Source organism: Coregonus clupeaformis, chromosome 24 (assembly GCF_020615455.1).
Source record: "Coregonus clupeaformis isolate EN_2021a chromosome 24, ASM2061545v1, whole genome shotgun sequence".
NCBI lineage: Eukaryota > Metazoa > Chordata > Actinopteri > Salmoniformes > Salmonidae > Coregonus > Coregonus clupeaformis.
This window is the reverse complement of record NC_059215.1, coordinates 22,963,319-22,988,400: the sequence shown is the minus strand read 5'-3', so window position 1 is coordinate 22,988,400 and position 25,082 is coordinate 22,963,319. Positions and strand designations below refer to the sequence as shown.

The 25,082-nt window shown below is 44.9% G+C and overlaps 1 protein-coding gene across 1 annotated transcript in view; it reads right to left on the bottom strand.

Annotated features, from left to right (window-relative positions):
* LOC121537974 (ankyrin repeat domain-containing protein SOWAHA) overlaps positions 1-24,496 on the bottom strand; it is a 29,980-nt gene extending 5,484 nt beyond the window's left edge. The window contains exons 1-8 of the mRNA XM_041845662.2: positions 24,206-24,496; positions 21,781-21,842; positions 21,051-21,344; positions 11,174-11,272; positions 8,769-8,828; positions 8,364-8,465; positions 8,130-8,141; positions 5,086-5,088 (exon numbers count right to left, since the gene is read on the bottom strand). Coding sequence (XP_041701596.2) covers positions 5,086-5,088; positions 8,130-8,141; positions 8,364-8,465; positions 8,769-8,828; positions 11,174-11,272; positions 21,051-21,344; positions 21,781-21,842; positions 24,206-24,329 — 756 coding nt within the window. The 5' untranslated portion in view covers positions 24,330-24,496. The remainder of the gene's footprint in view (positions 1-5,085; positions 5,089-8,129; positions 8,142-8,363; positions 8,466-8,768; positions 8,829-11,173; positions 11,273-21,050; positions 21,345-21,780; positions 21,843-24,205) is intronic.
* Between the last annotated feature and the right edge of the window lie 586 nt (positions 24,497-25,082).

Genomic DNA, 25,082 nt, shown 5'->3' with positions numbered 1-25,082 from the left:
AAATACTTGTATTGGCATATAAACAAATACTTGTAGATACAGTGAGGGAAAAAAGTATTTGATCCCCTGCTGATTTTGTATGTTTGCCCACTGACAAAGAAATTATCAGTCTATAATTTTAATGGTAGGTTTATTTGAACAGTGAGAGACAGAATAACAACAAAAAAATCCAGAAAAAAGCATGTCAAAAATGTTATAAATTGATTTGCATTTTAATGAGGGAAATAAGTATTTGACCCCTCTGCAAAACATGACTTAGTCCTTGGTGGCAAAACCCTTGTTGGCAATCACAGAGGTCAGACGTTTCTTGTAGTTGGCCACCAGGTTTGCACACATCTCAGGAGGGATTTTGTTTCACTGAGGGAAATAAGTATTTGACCCCCTCTCAATCAGAAAGACTTCTGGCTCCCAGGTGTCTTTTATACAGGTAACGAGCTGAGATTAGGAGCACACTCTTAAAGGGAGTGCTCCTAATCTCAGTTTGTTACCTGTATAAAAGACACCTGTCCACAGAAGCAATCAATCAATCAGATTCCAAACTCTCCACCATGGCCAAAACCAAAGAGCTCTCCAAGGATGTCAGGGACAAGATTGTAGACCTACACAAGGCTGGAATGGGCTACAAGACCATCGCCAAGCAGCTTGGTGAGAAGGTGACAACAGTTGGTGCGATTATTCGCAAATGGAAGAAACACAAAATAACTGTCAATCTCCCTCGGCCTGGGGCTCCATGCAAGATCTCACCTCGTGGAGTTGCAATGATCATGAGAACGGTGAGGAATCAGCCCAGAACTACACGGGAGGATCTTGTCAATGATCTCAAGGCAGCTGGGACCATAGTCACCAAGAAAACAATTGGTAACACACTACGCCGTGAAGGACTGAAATCCTGCAGCGCCTGCAAGGTCCCCCTGCTCAAGAAAGCACATATACAACAAAGGGACGATGGACGGGGCCATGTACCGTCAAATCTTGGGTGAGAACCTCCTTCCCTCAGCCAGGGCATTGAAAATGGGTCGTGGATGGGTATTCCAGCATGACAATGACCCAAAACACACGGCCAAGGCAACAAAGGAGTGTCTCAAGAAGAAGCACATTAAGGTCCTGGAGTGGCCTAGCCAGTCTCCAGACCTTAATCCCATAGAAAATCTGTAGAGGGAGCTGAAGGTTCGAGTTGCCAAACGTCAGCCTCAAAACCTTAATGACTTGGAGAAGATCTGCAAAGAGGAGTGGGACAAAATCCCTCCTGAGATGTGTGCAAACCTGGTGGCCAACTACAAGAAACGTCTGACGTCTGTGATTGCCAACAAGGGTTTTGCCACCAAGTTCTAAGTCATGTTTTGCAGAGGGGTCAAATACTTATTTCCCTCATTAAAAAGCAAATCAATTCACATGCATTTTTCTGGATTTTTTTGTTGTTATTCTGTCTCTCTGTTCAACTAAACCTACCATTACAATTATAGACTGATAATTTCTTTGTTAGTGGGCAAACGTACAAAATCAGCAGGGGATCAAATACTTTTTTCCCTCACTGTACATGTACATTCACAGTGGTGGTTATTTAGTAGATAGTAATTAGCATAGCGTCATTACTCCTCTAACAAGGAGTTTAAACAGAGTGAATCAGATCAGGTTGAGAGCTCTGATAGGCTGGCTGAGGCAGTGGACCAGCTGTGCACAGGAGGAGTGGAGAGATGGATGGATGGTTTCCTGCCATCTAACGGAGCCTAATTACAAAACAACACTGCACTGTGCGCACAACGGGGGTGCCCAGCCGCCTGTCACGGGGGGGAAGATTGATGATGTTGGTGTGACCCCCAGAGGGGAGAGAGGGAGAGAGGGGAGACCCACCCAAGCATCACCCCACTGTCAGCACGCAGCCGTCAGAAGAACAGAACTGGGGCCCCTCCGTGCTGTGCGCCCACCACACATGCTTAGAGACAACACGCACACACACATACACACTCAAAGAAACACATACACTATCACAGACAACATGCACACACAGACACGCACACACACAAAAAACAACACACGCACACACATGAAAACTCCCATGCACACCACATCCACCTGTCTGACATAGTGCTGCTGTTGTGATCAACTGTGTTACTCTTGTCAATGGGTCTCTGAGCACTGAGCACTTCAGGCTGTGTAATAACAGGCTATTCAGCAGGTGAAAACATAGGCTGCTACAGATGTCAGCCTGTTAACTGCAACCTGTGTGTCTGAGTCTGACTCCAGACATGGAACAGGGAACACAAAAGTAGATTTCCTATGTCAATCAAGAATAGGGAAGGTATTTCATCTACTTTCTTCTCCTTTAGTTTGTTAGAAAGTATGATCTTACAATCTGTGATTATTATACATGCTTGTTTATGGCCATAATGGTTATTCTCTGTCTCCTGCATTGTGCACTATGTACCACAACCTCAGTGAACTATACCAAAACCATAATATCAGTTCTCATAGAAGCATGGGGGAAGATATACCTCTAGATGTCCAAAACCAGTCTGGGAGACAAATTGTGATAGATGAAGTCTGGCTCTGAGTATCTCTATCTCTGTTGTCTGCCCTGTCACACGCTGAAGACGGATTGGTCGGATGGGTCGTTTGAGTGGCTGCTCGGCGGGTCACCTAGTGGGCGGGAGTGATGGACGAGGTGAGACAGGATGTGGCCTCATCCCCTCCCAGTGCCTCTCATTCCTGTCCCAGCTCGGTGGGGCCACCCCCCCCACCCTGCATGCCTGCCTGACTGACGACCAACTGTGGGTGTGTGTGAGTGGGTGTGTGTGGGTGGGTGTGTGTGAGTGGGTGTGTGTGTAGTGTGTCATACACCCATTGTGGAGGTAAGTAAGTAGTGGCCAAAGGGCCGAGGGTTGGTCAACAGGAGACACATCTGACACAATGACCTATGGCCTGTGTGACACCTTGCTGTTCATAGTAAGACCACTGAGGAGTGATTGGAGAATGACATACTTACAAACTACAGGGCAGGGTAAAAGGAAGTACATCCCAGTCCAGCATGGCATGAGGGGGGAGCCCATGTCACATGTAGATGAAGAAAAAGAGAGAGAGGTAGATCATGAAGGAATAGGATACAGGTGTAGGATCTTAATTTGACATATAGTGAGCTCCAAAATAATTTGGACAGTGATCATTTTTGTTGTTGTTTTGGCTCTGTACTCCAGCACTTTGGTTTGAAATGATACAATGACTATGAGGTTAAAGTGCAGACTGTCAGATTTAATTTGAGGGTATTTTCATCAATTTTGGGTGAACCGTTTCGAAATTATAAGACTTTTTGTACATAGGGAACCAAAAGTATTGGGACAAATTCACTTATATGTGTATTAAAGTAGTAAAAAGTTACATATTTGGTCCCATATTCATAGCACACAATGATTACATCAAGCTGAATGTTGGATGCATTTGCTGTTTGTCTTAGTTGTGTTTTAGATTATTTTGTGCCCAATAGAAATGAATGGTAAATAATGTCTTTTGTCATTGTCACTGTCCCAATACTTCGGAGTTAACTGTATATTGTCACAGCAAAATTATCTTGCAGCAACAGGATTTGAACGTTTCGTCCATAATGTTGCTTGATCGGTGGTTAGGCTATTAGCTGATTAAAAGTAGGCTACATGAAAAGTGCAATACTGTCAAATCAAAATCAAATTTTATTGGTTGCGTACACATATTTTTCAGATGTTATCGCAGGTGCAGCGAAATGCTTATGTTTCTGTTAATATAACCATGTGTTAGTGTGGGTTTTCAGTGAAATTATCTACATCACGAAGCTCATCTGTATTTCCTGCGGTGCTGGAAAATTCTGAGCAACAAAAGAGTGATCAAATGAAGATCCTACATCTGTATGTTAGATGTGGTTAACATATGTGGGTCTTTGAATTAGCCAGTCTTAGTCAATGACAGTTGAGGGGAGAGTAAGGCTACACAATGCATCTGCTATTGGGAAAGTCAAAGTTTATGAATGGTCTAAACTTTGTAGGTCACAGAGTCAGTCACAACATTAGACCAGGGAACAAATGGCACCCAGACCTCCTCAACCTCAGGCCCTAAGTAAAGGTGAATTCACCGCCGAAGGGTGGTGGTTCGGTGTGGGCGGTGGGCATCAAAGCCGTCCAAGGGAGATTTAGCACCTTCCCGAGGACACAGCCAAAATTGTTCTTCAATGAATCCCAGCCTGCTCTATAACTTTTAGATTATCTTTAAGTGGTTGAAGTCTTTGTGGAGCATTATGAGTCTCTCTCTAATCCCCCCCTCCCATCTCCCTGGTATCTTGTCCGGGTGGGTATGGTGATGGCAGGGGCTTAGGGTTAGGTCTTGGAAGGTGGTCTGAAACAGGACAGTGTGAGAACCCCAACAAAGGGGAGGGACAACAAACATAAACCCAAATCTCTTGAGCACACAGGGAGACCAATGAAGGGATTTGGGTTGACGGGCTGTTGGGGAAGGGGGGGCGACAGGAGTTAAAAAGCTATCTTTCATAATCCTTTTGATAGTGGCATCTTTGAAATGCATGATCTGATGTTTTTACATCACATGGTTTTTAAAATATAATTAAGTGAAACAAAAACTATGTAATGTCGACTATTTTAAATTATAACACATGGAATTGGGAGTTAGGGGCAGGTTTTACACTGCTTTTTACCTGTTGATAATGATGAGCAAAGAAAATATGAACAATCATGACAAAATGTTAATACCTGTAATATAGGCTATTGTTGTTAGGCACTTTTTAAGTGGTCACAATTCAGAGACAGAATATATAAAGACTGCCCATACAGTGGGATATCAATAGTCAGTCTACTTACCCCCTGAGAGAGACAGTCATGGTCACAGGGAGGAACAACACAGCAGATTCCAACCAGAAAATAAACAATATTAGTCAAACTAACTACTTAGTTCATACAGGTCATAACATACACTCTTCTATGTAGACCCACTTACGCTTATCACTTATGCACATGAAGTACACATACAGTTGAAGTAGGAAGTTTACATACACTTAGGTTGGAGTCATTAAAACTTGTTTTTCAACCACTCAACAAATTTCTTGTTAACAAACTATAGCTTTGGCAAGTCGGTTAAGACATCTACTTTGTGCATGACACAAGTAATTTTTCCAACAATTGTTTACAGACAGATTATTTCACTTATAATTCACTGTATCACAATTCCAGTGGGTCAGAAGTTTACATACAGTAAGTTGACTGTGCCTTTAAGCAGCTTGGAAAATTCCAGAAAATGATGTCATGGCTTTAGAAGCTTCTGATAGGCTAATTGACATCATTTGAGTCAATAGGAGGTGTACCTGTGGATGTATTTCAAGGCCCACCTTCAAACTCTGTGCTTCTGTGCTTGACATCATGGAAAAATCAAAAGAAATCAGCCAAGACCTCAGAAAAAAAATGGTAGACCACAAGTCTGGTTCATCCTTTGGAGCAATTTCCAAATGCCTGAAGGTACCACGTTCATCTGTACAAACAATAGTATGCAAATATAAACACCATGGGACCATGAAGCTGTCATACCGCTCAGGAAGGAGACGTGTTCTGTCGCCTAGAGATTAACGTACTTTGGTGCGAAAAGTGCAAATGAATCCCAGAACAACAGCAAAGGAACTTGTGAAGATGCTGGAGGAAACAGTTACAAAAGTATCAATATCCACAGTAAACTAGTCCTATATCGACATAACCTGAAAGGCCGCTCAGCAAGGAAGAAGCCACTGCTCCAAAACCGCCATAAAAAAGCCAGACTACAGTTTGCAACTGCACATGGGGACAAAGATCATACTTTTTTGAGAAATGTCATCTGGTCTGATTAAACAAAAAATAGAACTGTTTGACCATAATGACAATCGTTATGTTTGGAGGAAAAAGGGGGTTGCTTACAAGCCAAAGAACACCATCCCAACCGTGAAGCACAGGGGTGGCAGCATCATGCTGTGGGGGTGCTTTGCTGCAGGAGGGACTGGTGCACTTCACAAAATAGATGGCATCATGAGGAAGGAAAATTATGTGGATATTTTGAAGCAACATCTCAAGACATCAGTCAGGAAGTTAAAGCTTGGTCGCAAATGGGTCTTCCAAATGGACAATGACCTCAAGCATACTTCCAAAGTTGTGGCAAAATGGCTTAAGGACAACAAAGTCAAGGTATTGGAGTGGCCATCACAAAGCCCTGACCTCAATCCTATAGAACATTTGTTGGCAGAACTGAAAAAGCGTGGCTCAGTTACATCAGCTCTGTCAGGAGGAATGGTCCAAAATTCACCCAACTTATTATGGGAAGCTTGTGGAAGGCTACCCGAAACGTTTGACCCAAGTTAAACAATTTAAAGGCAATGCTACCAAATACTAATTGAGTGTATGTAAACTTCTGACCCACTGGGAATGTGATGAAATAAATAAAAGCTGAAATAAATCATTCTCTCTACTATTATTCTGACATTTCACATTTTTAAAATAAAGTGGTGATCCTAACTGACCTAAGACAGTGAATTTGTACTAGGATTAAATGTCAGGAATTGTGAAAAACTGAGTTTAAATGTATTTGGCTAAGGTGTGTGTAAACTTCAGACTTCAACTGTATTTACACTACCGGTCAAAAGTTTTAGAACACCTACTGATTCAAAGGTTTTTCTTTCTTTTTTACTATTTTCTACATTGTACAATAATAGTAAAGACATCAAAACTATGAAATAACACATATAGAATCATGTAGTAACCAACAAAGTGTTAAAAAAATCAAAATATATTTTATATTTAAGATTATTCAAATAGCCACCCTTTGCCTTGATGACTGCTTTGCACACTCTTGGCATTCTCTCAACCAGCTTTATGAGGTAGTCACCTGGAATGCATTTCAATTAACAGGTGTGGCTTCTTAAAAGTTAATGCATTTGAGCCAATCAGTTGTGTTGTGACAAGGTAGGGGGGGTATACAGAAGATAGCCCTATTTGGTAAAAGACCAAGTCCATATTATGGCAAGAACATCTCAAATAAGCAAAGAGAAACGACAGTCCATCTTTACTTTAAGACATGAAGGTCAGTCAATCCGGAAAATTTCAAGAACTTTGATGAAACTGGCTCTCATGAGGACCGCCACAGGAATGGAAAACCCAGAGTTACCTCTGCTGCAGAGGATAAGTTCATTAGAGTTACCAGCCTCAGAAATTGCAGCCCAAATAAATGCTTCACAGAGTTCAAGAAACAGACACATCTCAACATCAACTGTTCAGAGGAGACCATCAGGCCTTCATGGTCGAATTGCTGCAAAGAAACCACTACTAAAGCACACCAATAAGAAGAAGAGACTTGCTTGGGCTAAGAAATGTGTCCTTTGGTCTGGAGTCCAAATTGGAGAATTTTGGTTCCAACCACCGTGTCTTTGTGAGATGCGGTGTGGGTGAACAGATGATCTCTGGATGTGTATTTCCCACCGTAAAGCATGGAGGAGGAGGTGTGATGGTGTGGGGGTGCTTTGCTGGTGACACTGTCTGTGATTTATTTAGAATTCAAGGCACACTTAACCAGCATGGCTACCACAGCATTCTGCAGCGATACGCCATCCCATCTGGTTTGGGCTTAGTGGGACTATCATTTGTTTTTCAACAGGACAATGACCCAAAACACACCTCCAGGCTGTGTAAGGGCTATTTTACTAAGAAGGAGAGTGATGGAGTGCTGCATCAGATGACTTGGCCTCCACAATCCCCCGACCTCAACCAAATTGAGATGGTTTGGGATGAGTCGGACCGCAGAGTGAAGGAAATGCAGCCAACAATTGCTCAGCATATGTGGGAACTCCTTCAAGACTGTTGGAAAAGCATTCCAGGTGAAGCTGGTTGAGAGAATGCCAAGAGTGTGCAAAGCTATCATCAAGGCAAAGGGTGGCTATTTGAAGAATCTCAAATATCAAATATATTTGGATTTGTTTAACACTTTTTGGTTACTACATGATTCCATATGTGTTATTTCATAGTTGTGATGTCTTCACTATTATTCTACAATGTAGAAAATAGTAAAAAAAAAAAAAATGAGTAGGTGTTCTAAAACCATTGACCGGTAGTGTATATTCAAAAGCTTGGAGTAAGTATACTCACCGAGGTGAAGTCCTTTTAAAGACAAATGAAGGAAAGTAGGAAAAAACTCAATATTAGTGTGGCGCTCTGATGTAGAATTAAACATCTTAGAATAATTTTACCTGCATCCCATTAAAACATGGCTACTTATTCATCCACAACATTTATATTGCAATGGCGTACAGAATTATGTAACACTTGGCCTTTGTGTCATTGTTAAGGGCAGCGTTGGGGTGGGGCATGTGGGGGGGTTACCTTCTTGTTGGCCAGGGAGGGTTCCTGTTGTAGCAGCTGGGCAAGGTCAGAGAGTCGGCCACACGCAGCAGAGTAGATCCATTCCTTCTCCACAGGGTCCAGCTGTAGGTCAGGGAGTGGATGAGCTAAGTAAATGGCCAGCGCAGACATCACAGTACTGTATACATTAATGTGTAGTATGTACTGTATATATGATTGTATACATCTACATTTTAGTAATTTAGCAGACGCGCTTATCCAGAGCGATTTACAGGAGCAATTAGGGTTAAGTGCCTTGCTCAAGGACACATCGGCAGATTTTTCACCTAGTCGGCTCGGGAATTCGAACCAGGGATGCTCTTAACCGCTAGGCTACCTGCCGCCTCTGTATATTAATGCTACCTGTATATTAATGTGGAAACTCACAGCCACTGGGGTGGAGCCCATACTGCCCGTACACTCCTCTTCCTGCTCTTCAGACTCCGACTGAGACAGACATGAATCAGAGAATGGTTTATTTCAATTCAATAAAAACATTATGAAGTATCAATGGCAGCTAATGCTGAATTATTTGACACAATTCACAATAGTCATAAATACACAATAAAATGATCAACACAATAAAATCCACAAGCTTAAAATACATACATAAAGGTCACATTTAGACAAAAGTGGCAGTCCATTGCTCAATGGTTGAGCAGACTTGCTATGAAGGGTACTGCGCTATTTTGGAAGCGTTTAGTTCAAGTAAATGGTCATAGAATATGGGTATATGCTAAGAGCCTAACACACACTCACGCACATGCACCCACACACACACACCACACACACAATCTAACATCATTATTACAATCACACTGTTTATGTGTTTATCACCTTAAACTTCAGACATCAAAAGGGATGAAGTGATCCAAAAAGAGTGACAGACAGACAGACAGGATGGCAAATAGAGCCACAGAGCAAACAGAGGTTTTCACACCAAGGGTACACTGTAATAATAACTGTGAACTCCAATGTTAACCAATAGACATGTCTGTCTGTGGACCTCATCATCGGTCACAGACCATCACACCGTCTGTGTTCTCCCACTGTTTTACAGAGGGTCAAAAATGCTCCAAAAATAAAGCACAGAATTCTCGGAATGCACAAAAGTGTTATTATGTTTTGTTTTGTCAAGCTCTTGATTGCTAATTGTTCTCAGATCATACAGAGAGATGGTGTAAAACACACAACTCTTTCATGTCGCTGTCATACATGCCTTGTTTAAGAAGAAAAGTGGAGGCCTATTTATCCAGCAAATTCCACACTGGCACGTCTACTTTTTCTCTGCTGGAAAATAATTTTACGGGGGAAGAAAAATATACTATATATACAAAAGTATGTGGACACCCCTTCAAATTAGTGGATTTGGCTATTTCAGCCACACCCGTTGCTTACAGGTGTATCAAATTGAGCATACCGCCTAGCAATCTTTGTAGACAAACATTGGCAGTAGAATGGCCTTACTGAAGAGCTCAGTGACTTTCAACGTGGCACAGTCATAGGATGCCACCTTTCCAACAAGTCAGTTCGTAAAAATGTCTACCCTGCTAGAGCTGCCCCGGACAACTGTAAGTGCTGTTATTGTGAAGTGGAAACGTCTAGGAGCAACAATGACTCAGCCGCGAAGTGGTAGGCCACACAAGCTCACAGAATGGGACTGGCGTGTGCTGAAGCGCGTAGCGCATAAAAAATTGCCTGTCCTCGGTTGCAACACTCACTACCGAGTTCCAAACTGCCTCTGGAAGCAAAGTCAGCACAATAACTGTTTATCGGCAGCTTCATGAAATGGGTTTCCAATGGCTGAGCAGCCGCACACAAGCCTAAGATCACCATGCGCAATGCCAAGTGTCGGCTGGAGTGGTGTAAAGCTTGCCGCCATTGGACTCTGGAGAAGTGGAAACGCGTTTTCTGGAATGATGAATCACGCTTGACCATCTGGCAGTCTGACGGACGAATCTGGGTTTGGCGGATGCCAGGAGAACGCTTCCTGCCCTGATGTATAGTGCCAACTGTAAAGTTTGTTGGAGGAGAAATAATGGTCTGTTTTTCATGATTCGGGTAGGCCCCTTAGTTCCAGTGAAGGGAAATCTTAACGCTACAGCATACAATGACATTCTAGACGATTCTGTGCTTCCAACTTTGTGGCAACAGTTTGGGGAAGTCCCTTTCCTGTTTCAGCATGACAATTCCCCCGTGCATTGTCATGGGACCAACTCCATATTAATGTCCATGATTTTGGAATGAGATGTTCTCTCTGTCATGTAATTCCATTCCCTTTGTCTAGGTTCAGAACCAGGGATGAGAAAACCGTTTAACACCATGGATTAGAACACTGTTTGGAACCAGGGATTAGAACAACGTTCAGAACCCCGGATTAGAACACCAAGCTCTTCAAGATCAATGGAGAGTAGTATAGACAGAGTGCAAAGAGCAAGTTCAACCTGCCACAGTTTAACACTTTTTTTTACACAGGGGAATATTTGCTGACAACTGGTTCTTTCCACAGACCTGTAAATGTCCAACACAGTAAAATATGATGAAGTAACATTAGGGGAAAGTTCAATCTCAAAAGTATTTTCCTCATTCCTGGAGCTGCTCTCCTCACCTCCCACTGACATTTTAAGAGGGATGTGAAGAGAGCATTGGAGGACATCCTCTCCTCAGAACTTCTCCTCCAATGCTCTCTGCGCTTCCCTCCAACCTTATGAGGAGACGAGGCGAGGAGAGGGGACGCAAGGAATTGAGGAAAATACTTTTGAGATTTACTCCTGCTGTCACTAGCCTCTCACCTTTGACCCAGAGTCTCTGTCTAGCTCATCCTCCCCATTGCTGTGCACTAGGGGTTCCTCCGAAACGGACGGTGAGGGGGTCCTCTCAGTGTGCTGGTCCTGGAGGCACAGCGACATAACATACAGAATGACGCCATCTCTCCATTCTCCATTTAATACAAGCATTCTTGATTTACCCCTGCTTACCGTAGCTCTGCCAAAGTTCTACCTACTTTATACTGTATGTGTTGTGCCCAGGGTGCAAAATGTGCTCTGTTAAGAGAATCTGACCCTTTTTTTCAATTTTCGCCTAAAATGACATTCCCAAATCTAACTGCCTGTAGCTCAGGACCTGAAGCAAGGATATGCATTTTCTTGGTACCATCTGAAAGGAAACACTTTGAGGTTTATGGAAATGTCAGAGACAGCAGGGGGACAAACTGTAGAACCCAGTTCGTACATTTGAATATAAAAAAAAACGATGCTACATTTTATCTCTGGGACCCTCAGGATGACAAATCAGAGCAAGCTTACTGAAAGTACATTATTTACCTTCAGAGGTGAATATATCAAACAAGTTGCCGTGACAAAAGTGTTTTGTTGTTGAGCACTATCCTCAAGCAATAGCATGGTATATTTTTGCTGTAATAGCTACTTTAAATTGGACACCGCAGTTAGATTAACAACAATTTAAGCTTTCTGCCCATATGAGACATGTCTATGTCCCGGAAAGTTGCCGTTGTTTAGAGGTTAACGGCTTGTTGAGATTATCAGCTACAATTCACACTTCATGCCAAAACCACTTGTGTTGTGCTGTTGCCCTTTTCCTGCCATCAACAACTGGGTGAGTAGATATCGTTAGAGCTTGAACGATTCACACATTTTTCTGTGGACACTGACACTTTATTGGCTTAACATACAGTACCAGTCAAAAGTTTGGACACACCTACTCATTCCAGGTTTATTTTTTATTTTTACTATTTTCTACATTGTAGAATAATAGTGAAGACATCAAAACTATGAAATAACACATATGGAATCATGTAGTATTCAAAAACATTTTAAACAAATCAAAATATATGTTATATTTGACATTCTTCAAAGTAGCCACCCTTAGCCTTGATGACAGCTTTGTACATTCTTGGCATTCTCTCAACCAGCTTCATGAGGTACTCACCAGGAATGCATTTCAATTAACAGGTGTGCCTTGTTAAAAGTTAATTTGTGTAATTTATTTCCTTCTTAATGCATTTGAGCCAATCAGTTGTGTTGTGACAAGGTAGGGTTGGTATACAGAAGATAGCCCTATTTGGTAAAAGACCAAGTCCATATTATGGCAAGAACAGCTGAAATAAGCAAAGAGAAACGACAGTACATCATTACATTAAGACATGAAGGTCAGTCAATCCGGAAAATTTCAAGAACTTTGAACGTTTCTTCAAGTGCAGTCGCAAAAACCATCAAGCGCTATGATGAAACTGGCTCTCATGTGGACCGCCACAGGAATGGAAGACCCAGAGTTACCTCTGCTGCAGAGGATAAGTTCATTAGAGTTACCAGCCTCAGATATTGCAGCCCAAATAAATGCTTCACAGAGTTCAAGTAACAGACACATCTCAACATCAACTGTTCAGAGGAGACTGCGTGAATCAGGCCTTCATGGTCAAACTGCTGCAAAGAAACCACTACTAAAGGACACCAATAAGAAGAAGAGACTTGCTTGGGCCAAGAAACACGAGCAATTGACATTAGACCGGTGGAAATCTTTGGTCTGATGAGTCCAAATTGGAGATTTTTGGTTCCAACCGCCATGTCTTTGTGAGATGCAGAGTAGGAAAAATGGATGATCTCTGCATGTGTGGATCCCACCATGAAGCATGGAGGAGGAGGTGTGATGGTGCTTTGCTGGTGACACTGTCTGTGATTTATTTAGAATTCAAGGCACACTTAACCAGCATGGCTACCACAGCATTCTGCAGCGATACGCCATCCCATCTGGTTTGAGCTTAGTGGGACTATCATTTGTTTTTCAACAGGACGACCCAAAACACACCTCCAGGCTGTGTAAGGGCTATTTCACCAAGAAGGAGAGTGATGGAGTGCTGCATCAGATGACCTGGCCTCCACAATCACACGACCTCAACCCAATTGAGATGGTTTGGGATGACTTGGACCGCAGAGTGAAGGAAAAGCAGCCAACAAGTGCTCAGCATATAATGGAACTATATATGTAAATGTTGGAAAAGCATTCCTCTTGAAGCTGGTTGACAGAATGCCAAGAGTGTGCAAAGCTGTCGTCAAGGCAAAGGGTGGCTACTTTGAAGAATCTAAAATATCAAATATATTTTGATTTGCTTAACACTTTTTTGGTTACTACATGATTCCATATGTGTTATTTCATAGTTTTGATGTCTTCACTATTATTCTACAATGTAGAAAATAGTAAAAATAAAGAAAAACCCTTGAATTGTCACGGTTTCGGCCAGGCTTCGGGCAGGCTTCGGCGTTCGCCGTCCCCGGAGTACTAGCTGCCACCGCTCTATGTTTCTGTTTTGATTGCTTTTGTCTGTCTGTCACACCTGTGTCTGTTTGGGTGTTGATTACGTGTCTTATAAGTTCCTTGTTTTGCTCTAGGGTAATTGTGTGTTGTTATTTTGTTGCCACCTTGTCTAAGCTACGTGCTTGTTTTCCGTTTTGTTTCATGTTTAGTGTTTTACGCGTGTGCGTAATTTTCCCTCGACACTTAGTGTATTTTCGAGGTCGGGGTTTTTCCACTCGTGGCATTTAGACTATTAAAGTCTTGTTGGACTAACCTCTGTTTCCTGCGCTTGACTCCTCCACCACATCCACATCGGTTTAGTGACAGAACAACACACCATCATGGAGTCAGCAGGAACAGCGGCGGCACCCGAATCCCTGCTGGACCGGATCAACTTCCAGGACGCCATGATCCGGCAACTCGGGACCGCCATGGACGAGGTGTCCAACACTCTGTGCCGATTGGTGAATCAAGAGGTGGCCAAGGACCCTTACAACAACTCATCACCAACGGCCAGTCCACCTCTCTCAGCACCGGAACCCAGTGGCATTCGGCTCTCACTCCCGAGGGCATATGACGGTTCTGCGGCCGGGTGTCAGGGATTCCTCCTGCAGGTGGAACTTTACCTTGCCACCATACACCCGGCGCCCTCGGGATACGAGAGCGTCTCCGCCCTCATCTCCTGTCTCTCCGGCAAGGCGTTGGAGTGGGCCAACGCCGAATGGAGGGGAATAGACGCCGCTACCATCACCTACGCGGAGTTCTCCCGCCGCTTCAGGGCTGTCTTCGATCATCCACCTGAGGGGAAAGCGGCGGGAGAGCGTCTATTCCACCTCCGACAGGGGAAGAGGAGCGCACAGGAGTTCGCACTGGAGTTCCGGACACTAGCGGCGGATGCGGGGTGGAATGAGAGGGCCCTCATCGACCAGTACCGGTGTAGTCTACGAGAGGGACGTTCGGTCGGGAGCTGGCCTGCAGGGACACCAACCTGTCGTTTGACCAGTTGGTGGACATTTCCATCCGTCTGGACACCCTGCTGGCTACCCGCGGACGTCCCGAGTGGGGGTCGTCCAGTCCACCCTCCAGCACCCCCGAGCCGATTCCCATGGAGCTCGGGGGTGCTGGCGCTAGAGAGAGGAGGAGAGGGAACCCGAGGGGGGCCATCCCCTGCACCACCTGCGGTTGTGGAGGACACACTGCGGCCAGGTGCTGGGGAGGGTCTCCTGGGAGAGGTGACAACAGGCCACGCACTGGGGAGTCATTTCAGGTGAGTAGGCGCCCCACTTACCCAGAGCTCTCTGTTGGTCACATGAGTATTCCTGTGAGGTTTCCACAGGTGGCACCTCATTCCCAGCATAAGGCGCTAGTAGATTCAGGCGCAGCTGGGAACTTTATTGATCGGGCATTTTGTAGTAGGTTAGGAATTCCCCTTCGGCCGGTAGAAGCTCCATTTCCTGTCCACGCCTTAGACAGCCGGCCGTTGGGGTCGGGCCTGATCAGGGAGGTCACAGCACCACTGACGATGACGACGCAGGGGGTCATGAGGAGATCATTCAGTTTTATCTGATTGACTCTCCTGCGTACCCGTGGTTGGGCCTTCCCTGGTTAAGCACCCATGATCCTACCATAGCGTGGCAACAGAGGGCTCTTATGGAGTGGTCTGCCCAGTGTGTAGGGGAGATGTCTAGGTGTTTCCGTAGGGGCGACCTCGGTAGAGAGTCCGAACCAAGTGCCCGCACTGCGCATTCCCCCAGTATGAGGATTTAGCACTTTCGTGTTTAGCAAATCGAGGGCAACACGGCTACCTCCTCATAGACAGGGGGACTGTGCGATAAATCTCCAAACAGGAGCGGCTCTTCCACGGAGTCATGTGTATCCCCTGTCTCAAGAGGAAACAGCGGCTATGGAGACATACATAGCCGAGTCCTTGGCACAGGGATACATACGGTCCTCTACTTCCCCAGTCTCCTCGAGTTTCTTCTTTGTGAAGAAGAAGGACGGGGGATTGCGCCCGTGTATTGATTATCGTAGTCTCAATCAGATCACAGTTAAATACAGCTACCCACTTCCACTGATTGCGACGATGACGGAATCATTACGCGGAGCGCGGTTCTTTACAAAGTTGGATCTCAGGAGCGCGTACAATCTGGTGCGCATTAGGGAGGGGGATGAATGGAAGACAGCATTTAGTACCACCTCGGGTCATTACGAGTATCTCGTCATGCCATACGGGTTAATGAATGCTCCTTCAGTCTTCCAATCCTTTGTTGACGAGATTTTCCGGGACATGCATGGGCAGGGGGTAGTAGTTTACATCGACGACATCCTAGTGTACTCTGCTACTCGAGCCGAGCATGTAGCCCAGGTGCGCCGAGTGTTGAGAAGACTGTTGGAGCATGACTTGTATGTCAAGGCAGAGAAATGCCTGTTCTTCCAGGAGTCCGTCTCCTTTTTGGGTTATCGGTTGTCCGTGTCTGGTGTGGAGATAGAGGTAGACCGGGTATCGGCCGTGCGTAATTGGCAAACTCCAACCACTGTAAAAGAGGTGCAGCAGTTCTTGGGTTTTGCTAATTACTACCGGAGGTTTATTCGGGGTTTTGGACAGGTTGCAGCTCCCATTACGTCCCTGCTAAAGGGGGGTCCGGTTCGTTTGCAGTGGTCGGCTGAGGCGGACAGGGCATTTGTCAAACTGAAGAACCTGTTCACCTCGGCTCCGGTGCTGGCGCATCCGGATCCCTCTTTACCATTCCAGGTTGAGGTAGACGCGTCCGAGACCGGTATTGGGGCAGTCCTGTCACAACGGTCCGGCGCGCCACCTAAACTCCGCCCCTGTGCTTTCTACTCTAAGAAGCTCAGCTCGGCGGAGCACAACTATGATGTTGGGGACAGGGAGCTGTTAGCCGTAGTCCAAGCCCTAAAGGTGTGGAGGCATTGGCTTGAGGGGGCTCAACACCCTTTCCTCATTCTGACTGATCACCGTAACCTGGAGTACATCCGGGCAGCTAGGAGATTGAACCCTCGTCAGGCTAGGTGGAATATGTTCCTAACCCGGTTTGTTTTTAAGATCACATACATCCCAGGGTCCCAGAATGGTAAGGCAGACGCCCTGTCCCGGCGGTATGACACGGAGGAGAGGTCCAACGAGCCTACTTCCATATTGCCGGAATCTTGTTTGGTGGCTCCGGTGGTATGGGAGGTCGATACGGAAATCGAGCGGGCACTGCGTACCGACCCTACTCCCCCCGAGTGTCCTGTGGGGCGGACGTACGTTCCGCTCGAGGTCCGTGATCGTCTTATTTATTGGGCTCATACATCACCCTCCTCTGGACATCCAGGTATTGGCCGGACCGTGCACTGTCTTAGCATGAAATACTGGTGGCCAACGTTAGCTAGGGATGTGAGGGTTTATGTCTCCTCCTGCTCGGTATGTGCCCAGTGTAAGGCGCCTAGACATTTGCCCAGGGGTAAGCTACATCCCCTGCCCGTTCCACAACGACCATGGTCCCACCTATGGGTGGATTTCGTAACAGACCTACCCCCCTCCCAGGGGAATACCACCATATTGGTCGTTGTGGATCGGTTTTCCAAGGCCTGTCGTCTCCTTCCCATGCCGGGTCTCCCTACTGCCCTACAAACCGCTGAGGCCCTCTTTACCCATGTGTTCCGGCACTATGGGGTCCCCGAGGATATTGTGTCTGACCGAGGTCCCCAGTTCACTTCCAGAGTTTGGGGAGCGTTCATGGAACGGTTGGGGGTCTCGGTAAGCCTTACCTCGGGGTACCACCCAGAGAGTAATGGGCAGGTGGAACGTGTCAACCAGGATGTGGGTAGGTTTTTGAGGTCCTATTGCCGGGACCGGCCGGAGGAGTGGTCGAGGTTCATCCCCTGGGCAGAGATGGCCCAGAACTCTCTCCGCCACTCCTCCACCAACTTAACACCTTTCCAGTGTGTTTTAGGTTATCAGCTGGTCCTGGCACCGTGGCACGAGAGCCAGATCGAGGCCCCTGCGGTGGACGAGTGGATTCGGCGCTCGGAGGAGACGTGGGACGCTGCCCATGTCCATCTGCAGCGTGCCATCCGTCAACAAAAGGCGAGCGCCGATCGCCACCGCAGTGAGATCGAGTCTGGCTCTCGACTCGAAACCTGCCCCTCCGCCTGCCCTGCCGGAAGCTGGGTCGGCGGTTTGTGGGGCCCTTCAAAGTCCTGAGAAGATTGAACGAGGTGTGTTACAGGTTACAACTGCCAATTGAGTATAAAAATATTAACCCCTCGTTCCATGTGTCTCTTCTCAGGCCGGTGGTAGCTGGCCCACTCCAAGAAGATGAGATAGGAGAGACCCCTCCGCCCCCTTTGGACATCGAGGGGGCCCCGGCGTACAGGGTCCGGACCATCTTGGACTCGAGGCGCCGGAGGAGTGGTCTCCAGTATCTCGTGGAGTGGGAGGGGTACGGTCCGGAGGAACGGTGCTGGGTGCCCAGGAGGGACATACTCGATCCTTCCCTCCTGACTGAGTTTCACCATGGGCATCCCACGCGCCCGGGTCCGCGTCCTCCTGGCCGTCCCCGAGGCCGGGCAAGGGGGGGGTACTGTCACGGTTTCGGCCGAGGCTGCTCCTCCTCCTGGTTCGGGCAGGCTTCGGCGTTCGCCGTCCCCGGAGTACTAGCTGCCACCGCTCTATGTTTCTGTTTTGATTGCTTTTGTCTGTCTGTCACACCTGTGTCTGTTTGGGTGTTGATTACGTGTCTTATAAGTTCCTTGTTTTGCTCTAGGGTAATTGTGTGTTGTTATTTTGTTGCCACCTTGTCTAAGCTATGTGCTTGTTTTCCGTTTTGTTTCATGTTTAGTGTTTTACGCGTGTGCGTAATTTTCCCTCGACACTTCGTGTATTTTCGAGGTCGGGGTTTTTCCACTCGTGGCATTTAGACTATTAAAGTCTTGTTGGACTAACCTCTGTTTCCTGCGCTTGACTCCTCCACCACATCCACATCGGTTTAGTGACATGAATGAGTAGGTGTATCCAAACTTTTGACTGGTACTGTATATTCTCTTTGAAAGCAAGGATTGTAGACACACTACTAAGATTGTTTTCCATGAACAATATGTAAAATCACTTCTGCCAGATTATCGTATAAACTGAACAGCTGAATAGTGGGTTTTACTGAGGTCAAATATCATTGTGCAAGTTACCCTTATATTTATCACAGGGGCGGACTGGATGGTCAATTTTTAGCCCAGTGGGCCTGTCTAACTTGGGTTTTTAGCATTGAATGATACTTATCTGGCTAATAACAGGGGCCTCAAGGGGGGGCTGGTGTGAGGGCCTTGAGGGGAATGTGTGGGAACCTCAACGGAAAGAATGGGCTGGTGTGCTAGAAATGCCAGGGCCCATTTCTGGTCCCAGTCCGCCCCTGATTTATCAGGAAATACAATGACAATTTTGCAGCTCAAACATAATGGGAATGACAACCAAAATTAGGTTCTTAACAGCTACACGTTACAGCCTTATTCTACAATTTATTAAATCGTATTTTCCCCTCATCAATCTACACACAATACTCCATAATGACAAAGCAAAAACAGTTTTTTTAAATGTTTGCAAATTTATAACAAATAAAAAACTGAAATATCACATTTACATAAGTATTCAGACCCTTTAATCAGTACTTTGTTGAAGCACCTTTGGCAGCGATTCCAGCCTTGAGTCTTCTTGGGTCTGACACTACAAGCTTGGCACACCTGTATTTGGGGAGTTTCTCCCATTCTTCTCTGCAGATAATCTCAAGCTCTGTCAGGTTGGATGCGGAGCGTCGGTGCACAGCTATTTTCAGGTCTCTCCAGAGATGTTCGATCGGGTTCAAGTCCGGGCTCTGGCTGGGTCACTCAAGGACGTTCAGAGATTTGTCCCGAAGCAACTCCTTCATTGTCTTGGCTGTGTGCTTAGGGTCGTTGTCCTGTTGGAAGGTGAACCTTCACCCCAGTCTTAGGCCCTGAGCGCTCTGGAACAGGTTTTCATGAAGGATCTCTCTGTACTTTGCTCCGTTCATCTTTCCCTTGATCCTGACTAGTCTACCAGTCCCTGCCGCTGAAAAACATCCCAACAGCATGATGCTGCCACCACCATGCTTCAACGTAGGGATGGTGCCAGGTTTCCTCCAGATGCGACGCTTGGCATTCAGGCCAAAGAGTTCAATCTTGGTTTCATCAGACCAGAGAATATTGCTTCTCATGGTCTGAGAGTCCTTTAGGTGCCTTTTGGCAAACTCCAAGCGGGCTGTCATGTGCCTTTTACTGGGGAGTGGCTTCCGTCTGGCCACTCTACCATAAAGGCCTGATTGGTGGAGTGCTGCAGAGATGGTTGTCCTTCTGGAAGGTTCTCCCATCTCCAAAGAGGAACTCTGGTGCTCTTTCAGAATGACCATCGGGTTCTTGGTCACCTCCCTGACCAAGGCCCTTCTCCCCCGATTGCTCAGTTTGACCAGGCGGCCAGCTCTATGAAGAGTCTTGGTAGTTCCAAACTTATTCTATTTAAGTATGATGGAGGCCACTGTGTTCTTGGGGACCTTCAATGCTGCAGAAATTTGTTGGTACCCTTCCCCAGATCTGTGCCTCGACAGAATCCTGTCTCGGAGCTCTACGGACAATTCCTTCGACCTCATGGCTTGGTTTTTGCTCTGACATGCACTGTCAACTGTGGGACCTTATATAGACAGGTGTGTGCCTTTCCAAATCATGTCCAATGAATTGAATTTACCACAGGTGGACTCCAATCAAGTTTTAGAAATATCTCAAGGATGATCAATGGAATTAGGATGCACCTGAGCTCAATTTCGAGTCTCATAGCAAAGGTTCTGAATACTTATGTAAATAAGGTAATTCATTTAAAAAAAAAAAATTAGCAAAAAAATATATATATATATTTTCGCTTTGTCATTATGGGGTACTGTGTGTAGATTGATGAGGATTTTTATTTATTTAATCAATTTTAGAATAGGGCTGTAACGTAACAAAATGTTGAAAAAGGGAAGGGGTCTGAATACTTTCCGAATGCCCTGTATGGCCACTGGAACAAGTAGTTTGTTTGATTTTCCCTTTCTTATCATTAAACCTGTCTGTGTTTCAACACTTATGCCCAGAATGAGGTCTGATGCCATAATGAGAGAGCAGTCATACTTAACTCTATTCCATAAAATGACCCATGGATGAGACTGATAGAAATGGCAAGTCTTGTTTTCATCCAGATTTCTTCGTCTCTAATGCTGTCATGGCATTTATATTTTATTAAATGTGCAGACTTGAGCAGACTAAAGGGCCCACACAATTATCAAGGACAGAGGCTAGTGAGTCAACATAGAGACTGACCTCTTGCATGTGCTCCTGCTCGGGTGCCTCTGTGACGGTAATGCTGGGGCCTCTTCCACACCACATCACCTGGGAAGGCTTCCTCTCCTCTGCCCACTTGGCCGGTTCAGGCTGGAGTTCTTGTTCCATCTGGGGGCTGGAGAGAGACGAGACCCCCGACCCATCCCACTGGGCTGAGGCCGACGGCCTGGCAGGGCTGGCCACAGGGCTGGCCTGTCTGTCTGTCCCAGGCTCTGTCTCACTGTCCTGCTTCTGCTGCCGGTACCTCTTCTTCAGAACTAGGTACTTCTCACCCTGATGGGGACAGACAGCAGGCCGGCAGTGGATGAGGAGGAGGGTAAAGGCCTACTCTATATGAGAGGTCAACTTTGACCTAAAAGTAAAGTAATTATGCAGAGTGGCATTTCTAAAACTAAGAAATATTTTGTGGAAATTATTCTAACTGTTTGAGATGTATTTGTAAGTTTCCCTTTCTAATTACTATGTAACTAAATGATAATAACAACACTGTGTACAACCGATAACGCAACAAACTACATAGTAAACAGACACAGCAAAGAAATGCCATATCCTTTTTTATTTTTTACAATTGAACTACCATGGCTGACTCCATATTGTGGAAAGGGAACTCGATTTGAACGTGGAACATTAAAGAATTATGCACACTAATTTTATCATGGCTTTTCACGGCACACTTTCCACAAATGGTCAAAAGTTCTACTTCACTTACATTCTCTGATTTCACAACAGCAATCCTGTCGATTATCTGTTTGAACTCCTCTCTGTATTTGGCTGGGGAAAAGAAATAATGTTGGCATATCAAGTTACAAAAACATATCACTTTTTGTTCTCTCCCAAAACCCCAGACTTTCATTCTCTGAGGGGGTTAGAGAGAAAACATGTCAAAGGATGACGAGGAAAACAAATATAATTTGGTCTAACAATACCTTATAACAAGTGTAGTAATATATTTCTTATGGAATAAACTCTAATGGGATCAAGAGTTATCTTATGATTGATTAGATTTATCTGAAACGGAATGTTCTATTTAGTCTAAATAAGGTTGTTGCATCACACTGGCATTCCAAAACGTAGACCTATTGAACCAGAAGAATGCGTGATGGCTATTTGAGATTATTGTGTGGCCTGTGAAGGCTGGTGGTTGATCTGCCCTCCCTGGTATTTCATCATCTTCACCCTGCCTGCAGAGATCAGGTCTGTGTCCCAAATGACACCCCATTGCCAATTTAGTGCACTACTTATGAACAGGGCCCATAGAGTTCTGGGCAAAAGTAGTGCAGTATATAAGGAATAGGGTGCAATTTGGGGTGAACCCAGGGGCTCCAGGAGGGAGGGCCTTTCATTCTTCATTCCTCTGCAGGCCAAGCACAGCTCCAGTTGCAAAACAAACATCTCAGAACAAAGTCAGTGACTGGGAAAAGGTACAGAGAGGAAACCAGACCTCTCCCTGCCAACATGAGAGGCAGGCAGATAGAAAAAAACAACTCTACTTACACATCATCTCCAAAAAGCCCAACCCCAACTCATCTGTCTATTTCTGCAGTATTAAAGCTTTCCTATGGGAACCCAAACTAACTGCAGATGGATGGCTATTATAATAGTTAACTGTTTAACTCCCTCTCTCACAGATACAACTGGGTTTGTGAAATTATATTCGGACTTGATGCTGACAGACGTCGGTATAGGCTACTGTTGCTGAGAATGTATCTATTACTCCAGCCCGTCAGACCACAAAACATAGGCCATCCTAGTTCAACATACACAATACTAATGGCTGAAGCCCTGTGTTTGAAAGAATGCTTAGGTATGTAAGAATATGTAGGCCTGGACAATTGACCTCTTTCCTTTTTCCTGACAGCAGGTAAGGAAATAACATTTTAGAATGAGACAGTATTTCACAAATTCACATCCACAAAAACAGGAAATCCAGAGGAAGTGGCCACTTACATCACATAAACAAAAGAATTCCTGGCTTAGTAATAGAGGGGTGACACAGTTTACATGTTCAGTTATTCATTAGCTTGAGGTAGACAGATAACCATAGCAACTGGACAGACACAGCAATGATGCTATCACTTTCCCATGATGTCCCCATTTTGTTCCATCTCAATAAAAGAGCACTCCATTAGAGATCTAGCTGTGCTGGTACATGTGGCCTAATTTATTGCATTATGATTAAAACACTATTATCGTGCAATAGTGCCCATTAAAGAAGGGAACACATGTTGTTATAACAGACTTTAAGTACTGTATGTCCTGAAAATCATTTTCATAATTGGACACTCCAGCCATGTCAGATGGCACTGTAAAGCAGCTTTAGTTGGAAACCTCTGTCTGTCAACAACTGTACCACTGAGATAGCATCTGGACAGTACAAGTGGCACAACTGTAATACAAGGTCACATTGGATAATCATTGATCTAGAGCTGGTCAAACATGTTAAGGCCTAGTTATTTTATCCAGTACCAAGCAGGGATAATGCTGTGGTGTAGTGCATGGCAAGTGATTGGTAAAGCATAAGAACATATTTTTATATCCCTGTCTCAGGTTTCAGAATAATGCTGACTTGTGTTCATGATTCAGGGGCTGGTATCAATTACAGAAAGGCAGCACCATAATCACACTATTTATCAGGGTGAAGCATTGTTGTAATGTCACAACAACAGAATACCAAAGTCCAATGGTGAAAATGGTTCGTTGGTGTGGTCTGGGTCTGAGGCAAGGCTTGGGTAGCATGCACTGGATAATTCAGGCAGCTATAACTGGTCTCAAAGGAAATGACAGAATTCCTGGTGTAATTGTATCTGTTTAAAGGACCTTTAATGTAAAGCAGATGTTTCGTTTAGGCTACCCGACTGGGGATTGGGAACCATGAGAAACTAATGGGTTTACGGGAAAACTATATATGAAATAGGAAACCGTTGAATATGATCATATCTGGACAACACCGATAATATTATTGTGACAGCTACATAACAGATGTCGCATGAGGCGAGACACGGTACCGTCAGTGACATCGCTACAAGCCACCCATCACTGCACACATGAAACTGTTGCTGTTGAGAGCAACAGTTGCTATTTCGGTGACATAATTTCTCAATTCTACATTTTAGATACAATGTACCGCTACTTACCACGCAGCTGCATGTCCTTGTGACCAATAAAAGGCTTGTATGTTTTCATTAATTCTGTATTTTTTACTTTCCCTCCGACTGAGTAGAAATAATCCAGCAACGATTCTTCACTTACATCACCCATTATCGCCTTATCTATGCCCGTGTTCTATGATAAAATCAGGTTTCTTTTAGAATTCTTATGGTCTTGCTGCTATGACATTGCAGCGTTCCCTGGCTAATTTGAGAGAAAAAAATGTATAGTACATGTCCAACTTTACTCCACCGAACTCCACCCAAACCCAACCACTCACTGCGCCTCCTCCGGTTAACTCTTTCAGGACTGAAACAAAGCTGAGAGGGAGACAGCAAGGGTTTTTGACAGCATGTTACAACTTTATTACAGTGGTATAGAGATTTGTTCAAACAACTTCTAGGCTACTCTTACAATGTCAAAGTCTTTGGCATAGCACTGAGCAACCCATCCTTTCTCAATGCATAATTAACCTAGCCTAGTCTATAGTAGATTTATTTTATAGCCTTTGAGTCAGCATCTTCCACAGAGTCTAGGACCCAGGGGCCTATGTTTGCCTTCAACGTTTGTAATTCTACTGCCTTTTAGAGAGATGCTTTATTTATGATAAAACAAATTCCTTAGATTTTAATGAATTTTTTAAACGTTTTTATTAGGTTTAGAATAAAACATTTTCCTTAGAATTTAATGGCAAAAGTCACCATTAGAATAATAAAACTAATGCAATAGGTCTAGTTGGGTTCGCATAGGTGAACAAGCATCTATCTGGTGTGTCACCATACGCCACAGCAAGAGGGACCATGGTGCTCAGACAGAGCCCCAATTTAGTGGATGCCTAGTGTCAGTTAAGGTATAATCCTACAA